General features: G+C 38.2%; 1 protein-coding gene across 2 annotated transcripts; it reads right to left on the bottom strand.

Annotated features, from left to right (window-relative positions):
- Positions 1 to 1282: 1282 nt before the first annotated feature.
- On the bottom strand, positions 1283 to 3775 carry LOC111508004 (piggyBac transposable element-derived protein 4). Of its 2 annotated transcripts, none has more exons than XM_023163417.2 (2): positions 3309 to 3775; positions 1283 to 3186 (listed from the first exon to the last, which is right to left on the bottom strand). In XM_023163417.2, the coding sequence occupies exon 2, from the start codon at positions 2678 to 2680 to the stop codon at positions 1394 to 1396; it is 1287 nt and encodes a 428-aa protein (XP_023019185.2). In that variant the 5' UTR covers positions 2681 to 3186; positions 3309 to 3775; the 3' UTR covers positions 1283 to 1393. The 2 variants fall into 2 exon arrangements, with proteins under 2 accessions (XP_023019185.2, XP_023019193.2); XM_023163425.2 differs by having other exon boundaries at positions 3346 to 3775.
- Positions 3776 to 13077: the final 9302 nt, after the last annotated feature.

The raw sequence follows: 13077 nt of genomic DNA, 5'->3' as shown, positions 1-13077 counted from the left end.
AACTTTATCGCAAAATCGTGACAATGTCACAAACATAAATTACTGGATTTCAGTGCTATTATCGTATTTGAGACTCTGCTCACCTGTTTCCGATCATCAAACATATCAAAACATAAATAGTAACACATAGCACAATTACTGCAAATGTGATTAAATAACCATCCTATAAATCGTTACGCAAATCATAATACATAATATATATAACACAATTGACATGGCCAGCAATGTCTCTTCATAAATCATTACACAAAAATCATAGTAGGGAGAGGTGGCATGAAAGGGACATTTTTATTGTGGAGCCTCTAATAAATAAGTGATATTATTTTGAACAGGTTGAAGTTGAATGAGAAGCCTCCATTAGTTTACTATTGGAATAAAATACAGTAATTATTCATTCTTGGTTCTGGGTCATTTATTTTTGCAGTCTTCAAAAATGTGTGTTTTGTCCCTTTCATGAATGGCCCGTATTGAAAGGGACGTGATTATTTATGAAAGGGACAGTACATAAAACCTATCTAAAAAAATTAGGTTAAATCTTCTATCTTAAAAATAATCTTAACAGTCAATATTGATTTTGAGGTTTGGTTTAGGCCTAAAAAGTATTCAACATGAAAAATAATAGATTCTTAGTGACAAAGTGAACAAAAAAATTGAAAATTCTTTTAATGCCATAGGTTTCACGTGCCCATTTCGTGCATATTTTGTATTGATACCAGTCTTCAGTATTTTCTGAATACTTTTTCTCACAGACGTTACACTGGTTATCATCTTCTATTTTATCATTTGTCAGGCTGCGATTTCTTAATCTTGGACACACTTCTTCTGTTTCAGAAATATTATCAGTTGAATCTGAAACAGTCGCCACATTTATACTTGAATCGTCGCTACTACTGCTGACAACAGTTTTGCGCGAAGGCTTATTCTTTTGAGTAGTTTTAACAGATTTCTTTAATTCTGTTTTATTCTTTTTAGCCTTTCCGTTACCTTTAGTTCTGTTTGCTTCTTGATCTTTTAAATTGCATTTGAAAATTTGTTTAACACGTTTTAACCCTTTCAGTCATGAGTTTTTGTTTTCAAAGATAAAAATTTTAAACTTTGAGGTTAGGGTATATGATTTTTTTAAAGATTTATAAACGAAAAAATTTGGTCATAAAAACAAAATTTTTCTAAAAAAATTCATGTTCGTTAACCCTTTCAAGCCGACATTATTTTTTTTCTAAAATACACGTTATTGTATCAATTGAATTGTTGTTTGTGTTATGAAAAACAAACAAAAAATGTTAAAAAAAATTTATTGTTTCGCTTTTGCAAAATTTAACAAAAAAATGTGGTTCCATATCAGGACCACAAGGAAAATCAAACACAAAACTTGAAAAAAATCTAATTGAAAAAATCAAAATTTTTGGTGGAATTTGAGAAAACAGTTAGACTTTTCGGTCAAACAAAGTCCGACATTACAACTGGAGCAGTGCCATCTTGTTCGGTGGGGCTCCGAACGTGAACTACAATGTGCGCATCTGACTTTTGTACCATGAATAGGCATATGTGCACATTTGTCATACTTTATTTCAGGTGGAACTGATCTCTTATAGTGGTTTGGAACATCCTCCAAACTTTTTCTGCCTTTTTTAGGTATTGCTGGATCAGCACCGATGAGTCCTGCGGCTACAGCTAGCCTGAAATCTTTCAAATTTAGACTTTTTGTGGGTGACCGGTCTCTGAATATAATGAAGCTATTGACGATGCTCAAGTCTAAAAAGTGCCAAAACAATCGGTGCCACCATTTTCTTGATTTCCTATTCACTTTATATAAAGATAAGAACATATCAGATTGATCCACGTGCCCCATATGAGCATTATAATCGTGCACGAGCTGAAGACATGCAATATTTTGAGACGAACCATCTTTTTGTTTTCTAGAAACAGTTTGGACATCATCAGGACCATGATAATTACTTGAAAATAATACAGGTTTATTATCCATCCACTTTAGATAAAATATTCCTTCCTTACTTATCTTCCAGAGACTAGTACCTCTAAGCATTTTATCTTTATTATTTGTTATGTCTTTGGGTTCTTCTTTTCGATTTTTCCTGATTGTACCACAAGCATAAATATTTTCCTTCAACAAATCACGTAACAAAGGGATAGTTGTGAAGAAGTTGTCAAAATATACCTTATGGTACTTGCCCACAAGCGGACGGGTCAAATCTTTCACCACTCTTGAGCCTAAGCTCTCTTGAACTCCATCATATTTCCCTGTATAGACTTGAAATTGCGATACGAATCCCGACTGATCTGCCCGTATCCAGATTTTATATCCTCTTTTGACCGGTTTCATAGGCATACACTGCCGGAACCCAATTCGGCCTTTGAATTTCACCATTGACTCATCTATACTTTGGTGTTCGTTGGGTTTATAACTCTCCAAATAAGTTTTTGAAAGAATATCAATCAACGGTCTGAGTTTATATAATTTATCAAAGCCAGCCTCACCCTTTTTCGGTTGAACTGTGTTGTCGTTCAAGTGTATATTGCTCAAGAGCCAGTCAAATCGATCACGAGACATGCTCGAAGAAATATATGGATCCCTCATCTGTATTGAAGAGGACCAATAATCTCTATAACTCGATTTCTTCGTAAGACCCATCATAAGATTTATACCCAGGAAACATCTCATTTCTTCTGCGTCTGTTGGAAGAAACCGTTCGCCGTACCGCTGAGTTCCATACAAATTTGTTTGAAATATCAGAATATCAATGAGGTCCGGGGTGAACAATTGAAGGAAAACATCGGTAGGACTCTCAGCATCAACAGAAACACTTGGGCCCACATCTTGCCTTAACGAATGTGCTTTATTAGCACAATTTCCATCTTCAGTCCATTCGAAAGGTCTTGTAGCAAAGTTTATTAGAGGAAGTTCATCTTCGCTATCAAATTCATAATTTATTTTACTGCTTGCAATAACTGTATGCTGGATAGGTTCATTATCGATAATATTTTTTGTGGGCTCAATATTTTCAATAAGATCATTGGTGCCTTAGTCCTCCAGGTCGTCAATATCGATTTCCTCCAAATCATCTACGGATGGAGCTTCTGAACTAAATGAGTCAATATCTGAAGGAAGTTCGTCCAAAAAAGCATAGACCTCATCTGAAGTTATTTTATTCAGGTTCATGATTCAATCTGAAAAAAATAAATGGAATAAATAAATAATGTACAAAATCCTAGTGGTTCCTTTTGGGACCACGTAGTTTTCTAACCTGTATCATATAACCACTAAATTTTTCACTCAAATGGGACCTTACCTTATAATTTATGATACTAAACAAACATAACACGCACCTCAATATAATTGACAAACATCAGAAGCAGACAAAATAATGTTTTCAAAATATTTGTTTACATAGGTAACGCGCGACCTTGTCAGCTATTCAAATGTACCTCACACTTACGGCGCTTCAAACTAACTAAAATCAAATCAGCGACGACAGAAGTATCTAACAACGTATAAACATCTGTGGTCCCAGCTAGCGCTTAGTAGGCAATCAGGAAAAAATCTTATATTTGTGGTACTTTGACGGGACCACCTGACGGCAAAGGGTTAAAACGAACGTGGTGACTAAAGAGTCGCGGATCTAAAAAAATACCCAAGAAGTCAGTCTTAAAGAACATATCTATTTTGAATGAAAATCAACGAAACAATTGCGTTCACGAGCAATACATAAATGAATTTTACATTTACTACAACTAATGTGCGTCTTTTTCAGACAGGTGCCATTTTTACACCTTGCGCCTTGCTTGCTCTGGTCAAATATGGGCAAATGATCCACACCGTCAAAACGAACATCTCTTATTGGCCTTTGCTCCATCTTCAATTTTTTAGTGGTTGGTGGTATACAAGATACATTACTGTTTGATGGACATTGGTATCCCTGAATATATGAAGGCTTCTGCAATGTACATTCTAAAACTAATCAAATCCATTACCTTGTTCTTGGGAATATTCATTATTCTGGATTTCTCTTTGTATTCTAACCAGGAATTTGCACAGGCTATATCTATCGCATGGGTGAACATTCTAAGTGTCCACTTTTTACTTCTTATAAATGTTCTATAAATACTGATGAGGAAGTCTAGTTTGTTGACTCCACCCATACATTCATTATATAATTTTACAACTTCTGGTCGAGCTATATTGATGTAGGGGAAGTACGTCCAAAATGACATATCGTTTTATTAATCATCAATAACTTTAATATCATTCATAATAGGAACATATTTTTTTCTTACAACTTTGCTTATATTAATTGGTTAACAGGAATCATATAGATTTTGTCAGAAAAATCAACACTTACAAAAATATTTAGTATTAAATGAAGATCAAGAAAAATCCGTTTTGTCCATACCGTATGGACAAAACGACACGAGTCGTATGGACTAAATGACATACACAGCCATCAACATAACAAAAATGATAAAATAAGATATAACAATAAAAATTAATTGCACAATTCGCAAACAAAATTTTTGGTACACTTTGGCAAATCAGCACAGGCTGCGTGAACCCAACGACTGCACCGCCTGCACCTCAACCACCCCTCACCAGGCTTTGAACGTGAGTAGAGATCGTTGCAGTAAATACAGGCACAATCATCTTCTTCGTCTTCTTGATCAGAGCGCTCTTCATTTGAGTCATCATCAATGTAAAGAGACTTAGTAACTGCTTGTTTCCTTTTACGAGTTGGTTTTTCAGCTGCAATCTCTCGTTTGTACTTTAATTCTGCCATATTTGGTGATGACGTAAGTAGGAATGTTGTCGTTCATTTCTTTGGCTTTTGTTTACCCTGTCCACTTACAAATTTACCACTGGGAACTGGAGAAATGACATTAACTGGAACAGCTAAAGAACTTGTCGATGCAAATGAACTTGTGGATGGTTGGGAAATGTCTAACGGGCCAGTCAGTGTGTTATGAATATCATTAGTGACTGCTATTGCGTCTGAAGAATCCGATGAAGTAAATGGTTTACAAGAACTAGTGGACGGCTTTGATGAAGATTCAGGGGCCTTATTCTGTTCCTGGGCCATAATCTCGCCAGCCTCCGGTTCTATTGGCATCGATGGAAGGTTCTGATCCTGGATTGGAAGCTATTGGCATATTTGTTGTTTCAGCTGGTTCAAAAAAGTGATCTGGAAATATGTCTGTGTTTTTGAAACCATTGCATGCATTTTGAACTGAAGCAGTCTTTCCATAAGCTTGATTAAATAAATATCCGATCTGAAGAGCTGTCACCACTCTTTCTGGATGATTTCTAAGCCAGACAGAAATTTCTTAGTTAAAATATGTCTTGAGCGGTCCATAAAAGCACACATCGAGAGGCTGCATACGATGGGTGCAGCGTGGAGGAAGACAAACAATTTCGATTCCATTCTCCTTGGCAAAGTTCAAAGCTTTGATTGACTTATGGCTGGCATGGCCATCGACAATAAGAAGGACTTTATCATTATGACTAGATTTTACAAAGCTTTGAAAATGCTGGAGCCACTTCACGAAAATTTTAGTGGTCATCCACCCGCTTTCTTGAGCTACTCCTACCGTATCAGTTGGTGCTTCATCCACGAGCTCGTTTTTCATATTTTTCCTTGGGAAAATCATGAAAGGAGGTACATACGACCCAGCTGCGTTCATGCAACACACAACTGTCACATTCGATCCCCGCTCCGCGCTTGTAATGGTACCTACTTGCTTCCTGCCAGCGGTAGCCAGGATCTTTTGAGGTCTTTGGACAGTAGACAGCCCCGATTCGTCCACATTGTAGATCCGGTTTGCGTTTAATTTGTGTTTGTCTATGTATTCTTGATAGTTATTGAAAAACTTTCTTACTTGAGGTCTATTAAAAGCTTGGGCTCTGGCTGCGGAGGTAGGCTCCGGTTTTCGTAAAGATACGTCTTTATGGCGTTTTATAAATCCAGCCACTCCTGGCCAGCTTTACCCTAATCTTTATTAAAACTGTGTGAAAAGCCATTTTTTTCAGCCAATTCGACCAGCCAGTTCTTGGACCATTGTACGCGTTAATCCAAACATGCGAGTTTCAAGTAGCTTGATGTGCTCAACCAATTGTTTCTCAATTTCAAGAGGAAATGTTAGCTGAAATTGGCCTAAACCTTTTGCTGCAGGTGCAACTGTTTTATTTTGTTCCAAAGCATGCCGCCTCAGTGTAGCTTGTGGCACTTTGAAGGTCTTAGAAGCCAGAAGCCAACCTATTTTTTTCTCTTTAACAGCTTCAATAGCTTTTTTCATCGCTTCTTGACTCCATGATTGCCGATTACTTGTCCTCTTATAATTTCGGGGCATATTGCCATTCTGTAAATTAAAAAGATTTACGTAGATTTACTTAAAAAAAATCCTTCTCTACGGACAAAATGACACATGTCGTTTTGTCCATAGTGGTTGTATGTCATTTTGTACATAGCCTCAAAAAATATTACGATTCGAAGAATAATCTTGTTGCAGTGAAGGTGTGTTTAAACCAAACGAACAGAGAGGTAGAGCTAGAACAAGAGCATTCTTTCTTGATCTACGAAAGGTACTTTCATTGTTTACATCAAAATATCAACGAGCAAGAATGAGAACCAAGAACTAGAATTCTGTACAATGTTTAGATCGAACGAATGCTCATACCTCATTTGTGTCAATTCTGTGGGTGGTGGTGCTTCACTATGTCCAACTCAGACAGCAATATTATAATTGCAAGTGCTGCATTTATTATACTGTCTCAAACACTCAAGAAGAAAAGAAGGAAGAGACGTTAGTGGGTGACAAATTTAAATCAACGAAGGATAGTGGATAATGTCGGGGAAACATTGACTGATATGCAAGAACAAGAAGAAAGTGGTCACTTCCACAATTTTTGTAGAATGGCGTCAGAGGATTTTAACCATTTATTATCTCTGGTCAGCGACAAAATTCGGAAATCAAATACGAATTTTAGAGACTCGATTCCTGCGTATGACAGGCTAGCAGTGACTTTAAGATTTTTGGCAAATGGAGATTCCTATAAAAGCCTGATGTATTTTACTAAAATGTCCAAATCCACATTATGTAATGTTATATCTGAAGTATGTGCTGCGATAAATGAAGCTTTGTATGACTACGCTAAGGTAAGTAAGTTAATAAAGTTATACACATTAATTTTAAGACTTGTATTGAAAAAATAAACAATTTTGTAACTTAAGTATTCAGTAATATTTTCTGAAAACACAAAAAGATATCAGAAAAGAAACGTTACTTAAAATTGTCAAGGTAATACACTAAAGACCCTGTAGTTTGTTCACTTAGGGGATCATCCAGGATGTGTAATTGTTGGCCTGTGTTTATAGTACTTTGTGAACTGTTGTCCAATACTGTTATTTCGTTGGCTTGTGATTGATCTGTTATTACAGAATGCAGTTGTGTGTTTTGTGAACTGTCCGAATATGAAGACATGGGTGTTGATGCTGAACTTGACCTAAACTCAAATTTCCCCAAATCAGCTTCGAACAGTATGTTATTTATATAATGTTCAACATATACTTTTGTCTGGTTTGAATATTCACGATGTTTTGAAGCTACATGATTTCCAAAAGCTTGACTCTTGTCCCTTATCTTTGATTCATATGTATCTTTTAAAATACGATAGGCTTCGACTACTCGAGGGTCCTCAGGTTTGGATTTTTTTGGTGGTATTGTCGTAAATTCCGCTAGTCAGAGAGACGTTTCTGAGAAGCGCGATGTCTAGTACGTCAGGCCTAGTCTGCCCGCGATAGTACGTAGGCTCATCTGGTCCCAGCATAAGGTATTCATGCCTGTCAACATGCGCATGGAGCGCTTGGCCGTTTCGATTTGTGGCTCTGCTCCAAGGTCTGTGCTTGGCATTGAAGTCGCCAGCAGCAGTTGTCGGAATGTTGCTTCCCATCAGCAGTTCATCCAGAGATTCTGGGAGTAGATGAATGTTTGGAGGGTTGTAAAATGAGATTATTCTGCGACAACCCCTGCTCAGTTGAATTTCGACCCCCACGGCCTCAGTACCTTGTAATCGAGCACTGTCAATGCCGTATTGGACACACTGTAGGGATAGTTTGACAAAAATGCCAACTTCCCCTCCAGCACGTCTAACACGTTCTCTGTGAAAGAATCTGTAGTTTGGAATGACAATAGATTCGTTCCTCAGATGTGTCTCTTGGACTAGAGCCACATCTATGTTGTTTTCAATTAAAAAGTTTTCAAAGTCCAGCTTTTTAGAACGAATGCCATTAGCATTCCACAAAACTATCTTCAGAGATCTAGGAAACGTTGGTTGTCTAGACATTGGCAGTTCCGGTTATCACGTCGGTATTCACCGTGAACATTTTCTGTAGCACGGGGAATTTGACGAACAGCTTTTTCATCTGGTCCAGTGCGGCACAGATGTCTGAAACCCCCTGAGGCTGAGGTGAGGGTTCAGGTCGAGGGGAGGTGGGCTGACCCCCTCCTGGACGCGTCCAGACTCCGCAGGTCTCCCTGAAGGGGCTGGTTTTTTGGGTGTTGTCTGCCTCTTTCGTTGTACCTTGAGGTACGCAGGGCAGCCGCGGTAATTTGCAATGTGGACCCCTTTGCAGTTGTTACACTTCAGAGGGTCAGTCCTGGCCTTTTTGCAGGCACTACTTAGGTGCCTGCCAGCGCACTTGACGCGAATGGGCACTGCTAAGCAATTGCGCTGGCAGTGACCAAAACGTTGACAGCGGTGGAACTGGCCCACCGAAGTTTCTGCGTGTTGGGGTTCGACCTGAACCTTCACACTTGAGAGGTCTTTGACCTCAAATATATGCTTCTGGTCCCTGTTTACCAAAACAATGACCAGAGGCATAGGCTTGCCAGCGCGCTTCATGCGCGTGACGCTGGTGAGGTCAAAGCCCTTGGCTTCGAGCTCCTCACGCACATCGTAGACTGCCAGGTGCTCTGTGACTCCCCTGAAAACTGCTCGAATTTGCCGTTCTTCAGGGAGCGAGTATGTATGGTGAGGGATTTTCTCCTTCACCAAAAGTCTTGCCAGTCGCCGGTAGTCGTCAGGAGACTCTGGCTGAACTTTTATGCCATCATGTAGATTGACGGCTTTTGAGAACTTAATATTCTCTTGGGCCGTCAATTTTAACAGTGAAACCCATTTGTCCTTCTGTCGAACAACAATGGTCGGGATTTTGGCCTTTGAGACCGTTGCCTGAGTATTTTGTTTCAGAGGGGTGGAGGGGGGGGGTGGGCTCCTCGTCATGGACTGACGAGGAGCTGTAGTGGAAGCACTATCATTTATATCACGTGTTTTTGTTTCCATCTCATTTGAGCCGTTATTAGCGCTTTCGCTAGGTGCGGCCATCTCGTTGGCCTGATTTTGGGCCACTTGTCGAAAAGAGGTCTCAGACTTGGAGTAATAATTTCGAGCTTCGTCCTTGACATTCTCAAGAACTGCCTTCTTTTTTAACTTTTTAACCTTTTTGGATAGTACCTGTTTGCCTGACTTTGTTTTGTCTTGCCGCATCCACTCGTCTATGCGACGTTTTGATACGGATGGAAGCGGAGGAAAACCATCATTGAAACGCCTCTTCTTAGAGACCGAAGAGCTGAAGGATGTTACGCTGTCACTATCGCTGAAATCGCGATCAGAGGCTGTTCTTTCACGGGTAGTCGGAGCGTTAGCCACTCCCTGGTTACAGGCTGTTATAGACTGACAGTCGTCCCCAGGGCCTGGCGAAGCTCTGCCAAGCAGATCCGACTGGGTCAGGCCAAGAGCGGAAATTAGTTGGCTTATAAAGCCAACAATCTCGCCCTTCTCCTTCCCCGCCAAGCTGCATAGCAGTTCCTCCATACTGCCGTGACTCGAACTTAACTTTTTAGAAACCAGAAACAAGTTTTGAGCACCAGAAAAGTAACGAAAATGAAATATTCAAACGTACTCACCAGAAGTATAGTCGTCTGCTCACAAACAACAGCAACGAACACACTATCAAAGCAAGAGGAACGTCACACCACTGCACGACTGCAACATTCACAAAGAAAACCGGCAAAAGCACTTAATCGCTGGGACACGTCTGCACTCTACGAAAGTCAGCAATCGAATTGTGTGTGAAACAGTAGCTTTCTATCACTATCACTCAAATCTTATGAAATAAAAAATATGTTGGTCATACTGAAATACACTTTTTTGAATGTTTCTGAAACCCGTAAGGTACATGATTCTCTTTCAGAAGAACAGATGTGAAATGCATTGCTGTTATTTTATATTATTTATGAAATATAACCCTCGATCTTATGAAATGGAATAGGTTAGTAATACTTGAATACAATTTAGATACATGATTCTCTTTCAGAAAAAAAGATGTGAAATGTATTGCTGTTATTTTATTTTTGTCATGAAATAGAACACTAGATCTTATAAAATGGATAATGTCACACTGAAATACAATTTGTTGAATGTGTCTTCAAATAACAAGATACACGATTCTCTTTCAGAAAAACAGATGTGAAGTGTTGTAATTCTAATATTTTATATTTTTTATGAAACATCAAAGTCAATGTTATACAATGAAATATGTGGGTCACACTGAAATATAATTTGTTGAATGTGTTTTCAATCGCAAGATACATATTCTCTTTCAGGAAACAGATGTGAAGTGTCTTATTGCTAATATTTCATATTTTTAAGAAACATGAAAGTCGATCATACAGTGGAATATGTGGATCACACTGAAATACAATTTGTTGAATGAGTCTTCGAATCGCAATATACATGTTTCTTTCTCAGAGAAACATTCAAAGCGTCTGTCGTATTGCTAAGACTTTATATTTGTTATGTATAACATTCAATATTGTAAAATGGAATATGTGGATATGTGGATGACTGGTGGACAGCAGGATGAAGATGACTGACCTTTCCTAAGAAAATTGTGGAGATAACAGCATCCTAAAACTATCTTTTCTGCTCTTTCGGGCTCAAGAAGCATTGGTTTTCGTAACACCCTGAATACAACAGATAAAATTCCAAATGAATTTTCGACTACACGCCTAAGTCTACTATGTCTGTAATTGTAAATTCGCCTCTGGGAACCTTTCTGTTGAGTGCCTGGGAAGGGTGTCATAATATGCGTTTGCAAAGCAAATGCTTCATCACCTAGAAATACGAACGGTGATGGTGATGGTAATACTTTCATTGGTGGGAGATTCAAGGAAGATGTTTCAAGTAGCTGTTTAAATGTTGTGTAAGCATATACTCCGCCATCAGACAAACGTCCTTGGCAACCCACATTTACATAAGTAAAACAATAGGTAGCGTCAACTATAGCTAAAAGCACTATGCTGAAAAATCCCTTGTAGTTGAAATAGTCGCTTCCAGTGTTCCGTGGAGCTTGTAAACATATGTGTTTTCCATTCATAGTACCACAACAGTGAGGGTAATTCCACATCTGGTTGAAATCGTTTGCAATCTGTAGCCATTCTTCTTGATATTTAGGCACCTAAAAAAATGCTTTACAGTTTTTTTATCTTGTAGGAAGAACGGCAACCAGAGTCACATCCAGAAGTGCAACGTGATACAGAAAAAGTCAAGAAAAAACTGTGACAAAAACCATTGCTACCACAAAAGGTATCAAGAGAAGAATTTCAGATGCGAAATCTGAAGAAGCTTACGCGGTAATGAAACAAATATCCAGTAACGTGAAAAAACGAGATGACTTCGATGTGTACGGTGAATATGTAGCCGGGATCTTGCGGAATCTCAAAAGCAAGTCGATTCTAGTCCTCGCGAAATATGAAATAAATAATGCTCTCTATCGAGCGGATATAGCAGACATACATTCGAATACACCTCAGCTATTTACTACTCTGGAGTCCGATACACTTGCATCTACTCCATTTTCACCAATTACAATAGGCACTGACACCCAATCATACAATAGACCTGGGTCATCTACCATGACGTCCGCTACAAATATATCCGCTACTTCACCAATTCAAACTGACAATGATACTCAATCATACGCAGGCGCAAAAGACATGAGTGAGAAGGAATTAAACTTCCCACAAATGCTTCTGAATTTATAAATGTTCTGATCTGTTCTATTTCCAATTGAATGAATAAAGAAGTTTAAAAAATCCTATGTACTTACTTTCATTTTGTCGCTTAAACAGTCGATGAGAGCGTCGCACACTTCTGGTACAATATTCGAAATACTCTGCTTAGAAAATTTTAATAAATAGCTCAAACTTTGGTAGGAATCTCCACTTGCTAAGAATCTCAACGTAACCGCCAATCTTTCTTTTACTGGTATTGCATCTCGAAATGTGTCTTTTTTGCCTACTTTATGGCCGATTTGATTTATCAGGTATTCGAAATCAGAACTTGTCATCTTTAGGAAATTTTTAAAACTACCATCACATTTAATGTCCCCTGTCAATGGGTCTATGTCATCCATTGCTAGATCCTTCAAAAGAGTTGTTCCACTATATGTTTCTCTAGCTCTCAACGATGGCCGTATCCAAAATCTCCGTTTAGATTTCACTCGTCGCCTACATAAAATCACGCAAGCTGCTGCTGCCAAAGTGACATCCTCTACGTTTGAGGTCATTTTCAATAATATAGATGCCACTGCTTCCAGATGAGCACTTTTGTTTAGTTTTATTTTGTTACATAGTCTGGATGTCTCTGCTATTTTATAACAAGTTATATAACAAAGTTGTATAACACATTTGTTGTATAACTTTGTTAATAACATGTTTTGTGACATAGTCTGGACCCGGCTTTATGTATAACATTCAATCTTGTAAAATGGAATATGTGGGTCACACCGAAATACAATTTGTTGAATGTGTCTTCAAATCGCAATATACATGTTTCTCTCAGAGAAATATTAGAAATGTGTTTTTAAACCGGAAGATACACGATTCTCTTTCAGAAAAACAGATGTGAAGTGTCGTATTGCTAATATTTTATATTTTTTATGAAAAATGAAAGTCAATATTATGCAATTTAATATGTGGGTCACACTGAAATATAATTTGTTGAAAGTG

This window comes from Leptinotarsa decemlineata, unplaced genomic scaffold (assembly GCF_025532065.1).
Source record: "Leptinotarsa decemlineata unplaced genomic scaffold, Ldec_3_MD MMD2_P_RNA_scaffold_14, whole genome shotgun sequence".
Lineage (NCBI taxonomy): Eukaryota > Metazoa > Arthropoda > Insecta > Coleoptera > Chrysomelidae > Leptinotarsa > Leptinotarsa decemlineata.
The sequence above is the reverse complement of the archived record's forward strand: the minus strand, read 5'-3'. Positions and strand labels throughout refer to the sequence as shown.

What these genes read in the sequence shown, in the direction of transcription:
- LOC111508004 (XM_023163417.2), bottom strand. Translation starts at nt 2,680, where the DNA reads ATGAGATGTTTCCTGGGTATAAATCTTATGATGGGTCTTACGAAGAAA.